Source organism: Nicotiana sylvestris, chromosome 9 (assembly GCF_000393655.2).
Source record: "Nicotiana sylvestris chromosome 9, ASM39365v2, whole genome shotgun sequence".
In the NCBI taxonomy this organism is placed as follows: Eukaryota; Viridiplantae; Streptophyta; class Magnoliopsida; order Solanales; family Solanaceae; genus Nicotiana; species Nicotiana sylvestris.
In genome coordinates, this window is record NC_091065.1 from 122,249,519 (window position 1) to 122,253,248 (window position 3,730).

At 42.8% G+C, this 3,730-nt stretch overlaps 1 protein-coding gene across 1 annotated transcript; it reads left to right on the plus strand.

The window, feature by feature from the left end:
• Positions 1 to 223: 223 nt before the first annotated feature.
• On the plus strand, positions 224 to 2,760 carry LOC138878152 (uncharacterized). The gene is made up of 2 exons (XM_070157817.1): positions 224 to 1,827; positions 2,034 to 2,760. Exons 1-2 carry the CDS (start codon positions 224 to 226, stop codon positions 2,758 to 2,760), a joined length of 2,331 nt encoding a protein of 776 aa, XP_070013918.1.
• Positions 2,761 to 3,730: the final 970 nt, after the last annotated feature.

Consider the following 3,730-nt stretch of genomic DNA (forward strand, 5'->3'; position numbering starts at 1 on the left):
GAATCCCCGAATGTGACCAATAATCCATTGCCCGCTCATAACAACGGGCCGGTAATTGGGATGATCTGTGAAGACAAAGAGTTCGATCCCGCCTTGAAATCTATAATTGCTATTGCTGATGCAAAAAAGAAAGCCTAAAGCAACCCCGAAGTAGGAGAAAGGGGGAAAGAAGACTAAAACTGTCAAGATTAAACTTGAAAAGAAGGTTGAAACAAAGGCAGAGATGGCGCCTCCGAAAAATGGGGTTCTCTATATTCCGCGAGGTCGCCAAGAAAAGCCGTTAGTCGTGGGTATTCCAAAGAAATTTGAAGTGAAAAAGGGAACACCAATGTTTGTGCCAAAAGGAGCCTATGTGGTCTGGGGGACGATTAAACTGCCTCGGCTGAATGAGCCAGTGGTTATCGGACGTGTGCCACAGAAGCGAATAACAGACCTGTCTGCAGTGCCATTGAATTATCAACAGACGTTGGTTACATACAAAGGTAAAGAAATCACGGGAGAACTTCCGGTAAATACCTTCGCTGGGAAATATTCAGATGTACAAAAAGTGAACAATGCCACACAGAAGCGCTTTCCACCCAAGAAGCCTGTAAGTGCTGAGGAGGCAGAGGCTTTTTTCCAGAAAATGAAGATGCCTGATTATGAAGTGGTGGATCAGTTACGCAAGTACCCTGAACAAGTTTCTATGCTATCTTTATTAATGAGATCTGCTGAGCATCAGAAGACCCTAGTGAAAACTCTGAATGAGGCGTATGTGCCTGCTGAGACTTCAGTTGAACAGCTCGAAAGAATGGCAGAAAGGTTCTTTGTTGTTAATCAAATTTCCTTTAGTAAGAATGATTTGCCTCCAGAGGGAGCGGCTCACAACAAAGCTTTACATCTGACTTTCAAGTGTGAAGGTTTTTATGTCAAGCGAGTAATGGTGGATGGGGGTTCGGGTGTTGACATTTGTCCACTCTCTACACTGCAGAGAATGGAAATCGGGACTGGAAAGATTCATCCCAATAACATCTATGTAAGAGCCTTTGATTGTATTAAAAGGGATACCATCGGAGAGATAGATCTGGTATTAACCATAGGCCCGGTGGATTTCGAGGTGACCTTCCAAGTGTTGGACATGGATACATCTTACAACTTTCTTCTAGGAAGGCCTTGGTTCCATGCCGCGGGGGCTGTGCCCTCCACCCTTCACCAAATGGTAAAGTTTGAGTATGAAGATCAGGAAATTGTAGTCCACGGAGAAGACGAGCAGTCTATTTATCGGGACCCATCTATCCCATGTTTGGAGGCTAGGGAGGGAAGTGAACACATTGTTTATCAAGCTTTCGAAGTTGTAGTGGCGGATCAGTACGAAGAGGGGAGCCCTTTCCCCCAACCTTTCCTATCTAATGCTTCGATCATGGTGGCAAAAGAGATGATCAAACATGGTTTCAAGCCAGGAAAAGGATTGGGAAAAGCTCTACAAGGAATATCGGAGCCAATAACCCTACCCACAACAGAAAAGTTTTTCGGGATAGGTTTCCACCCTACCCCAGAAGATGAAGATTGGGCAGACAAGAGAAAAATGGAAGGATGGGCCTTGCCACAACCATTGCCACATCTATATCAGACCTTTGTCAAGCCAAAATACAGTGAGAATGAAGATGGTGAGGCCTTCACGGCCGAAGAAATCAAAGATATATGTGGAGCTATGAGGCAAATGCTTTATAAAACCAACATGGTTCAGCTAGAGGAAGGTACTAGCACCGCTGAGGTGATCTACATGGGACCAGATGCTAAACTCCAAAATTGGAAAGCTACGCCATTCCCGATCAGGAGGGAGTCCGGGTAGACTTGTCCTGTCACTTTTTCTGCATCACGAGTTACCCCAGGGTATGGCTCGGATGTTTGTTCTTTAGGTTTCCTGTCTTTAAATTCCTGAATGTAAACCCTGATATCTTCCCAATCCCAAGAAATGATATCAATATTTCATCGTTTATTCTCTTTATTCTTTCTGATTTTTGCTATTTTTCTCTTTTATTTCTTCTTTTCAGTTATAATAATGCGGCTTTAAATAATATGACATGCTTGCGGACTTCACACCCAGATCCAAACACGTTGTCTAATTGTGAAAGCATGAACCAAGAACCGGAATATGATGAAGAAGAGGCTTTTAGGGAAATAAATCGAGAACTGGAACAATTTGAGAATAAACCTAAGCCGAACTTGAATGATACAAAACCGGTTAATTTAGGAACCTCTGAAGAAATTCGGGAAACAAAAATAAGCATTCACGCTGATGAGAAAACGCGGGATGCAATAATTCAACTTCTGTTTGAGTTTAAAGATGTGTTTGCTTGGTCGTACGATGATATGCCAGGATTGAGTGTCGATCTAGTGGTGCATAAATTGCTAATTTACCCTGATTGTCCTCCGATTCAGCAGAAACAAAGAAAGTTTAAGACTGATATCAGTGATAAGATCAAAGAAGAAGTCACAAAACAGTTGAAAGCAGGGGTAATCCGGGTGGTCCAGTATACTACGTGGCTGGCTAATGTAGTTCCCGTGCCAAAGAAAGATGGGAAAACCCGGGTGTGTGTGGATTACCAAGATTTGAATAGGGCAAGTCCTAAAGACAATTTCCCTTTGCCCAATATCCACATCCTTGTTGATAACTGCGCCAAACATGAGATACAGTCCTTTGTGGATTGTTACGCAGGATATCACCAGGTGTTGATGAATGAAGAAGATGCCGAGAAAACAGCTTTCACTACACCCTGAGGCACTTATTGTTATTGGTTCATGCCATTTGGGTTGAAGAATGCCGGGCCAACTTATATAAGAGCTATGACCGTCATTTTCCATGATATGATGCATCAAGAGATAGAGGTGTATGTGGATGACGTCATTATCAAGTCCAGAACTCAGGACGATCATGTTCGAGACATGAGGAAATTTTTCGAAAGGTTGCGCAAGTATGATTTGAAGCTGAATCCAGATAAATGTGCCTTCGGAGTCCCATCAGGCAAACTTCTGAGCTTCATAGTCAGCAGGAGAGGTATCGAGTTAGATCTAACAAAGATAAAGGTTATCCGAGATCTACCTCCTCCGAGAACTAAGAAAGACGTTATGAGTTTATTGGGCAGGTTAAATTATATCAGTCGGTTCATTGCTCAACTGACTACCATATGTGAGCCCATATTCAAGCTATTGAATAAAGACGCAGCAATCAAATGGACATCTGAATGTCAAGAGGCTTTCGACAAAATCAAGGAATATCTGTCGAACCCTCCAGTTTTGGTCCCACCAGTGTCTGGGCGACATCTTTTCTTGTATCTGACAGTGTTGGAGAATTCTTTTGGTTGTGTCCTTGGGCAACATGATATAGCCGGCAAGAAAGAGCAAGCGATTTACTATCTGAGTAAGAAGTTCACTAGCTACGAGGCCAAATATACTTTGTTAGAGAGAACGTGTTGTGCCTTGACGTGGGTTGCTCAAAAGTTGAGACATTATCTTCAAGCTCATACTACTTATCTCATAACCAGGTTGGATCTTTTGAAGTACATATTCCAGAAACCAATGCCAACTGGAAGACTAGCCAAATGGCAAATCTTGCTCACTGAATTTGACATAGTCTACGTTACGCACACGACAATGAAAGCCCAGGCGTTGAAAGATCATTTGGCTGAAAACCTGGTTGACGAAGAATACCAATCGTTGAGCACATACTTTCCAGATGAAGAGGTAAACA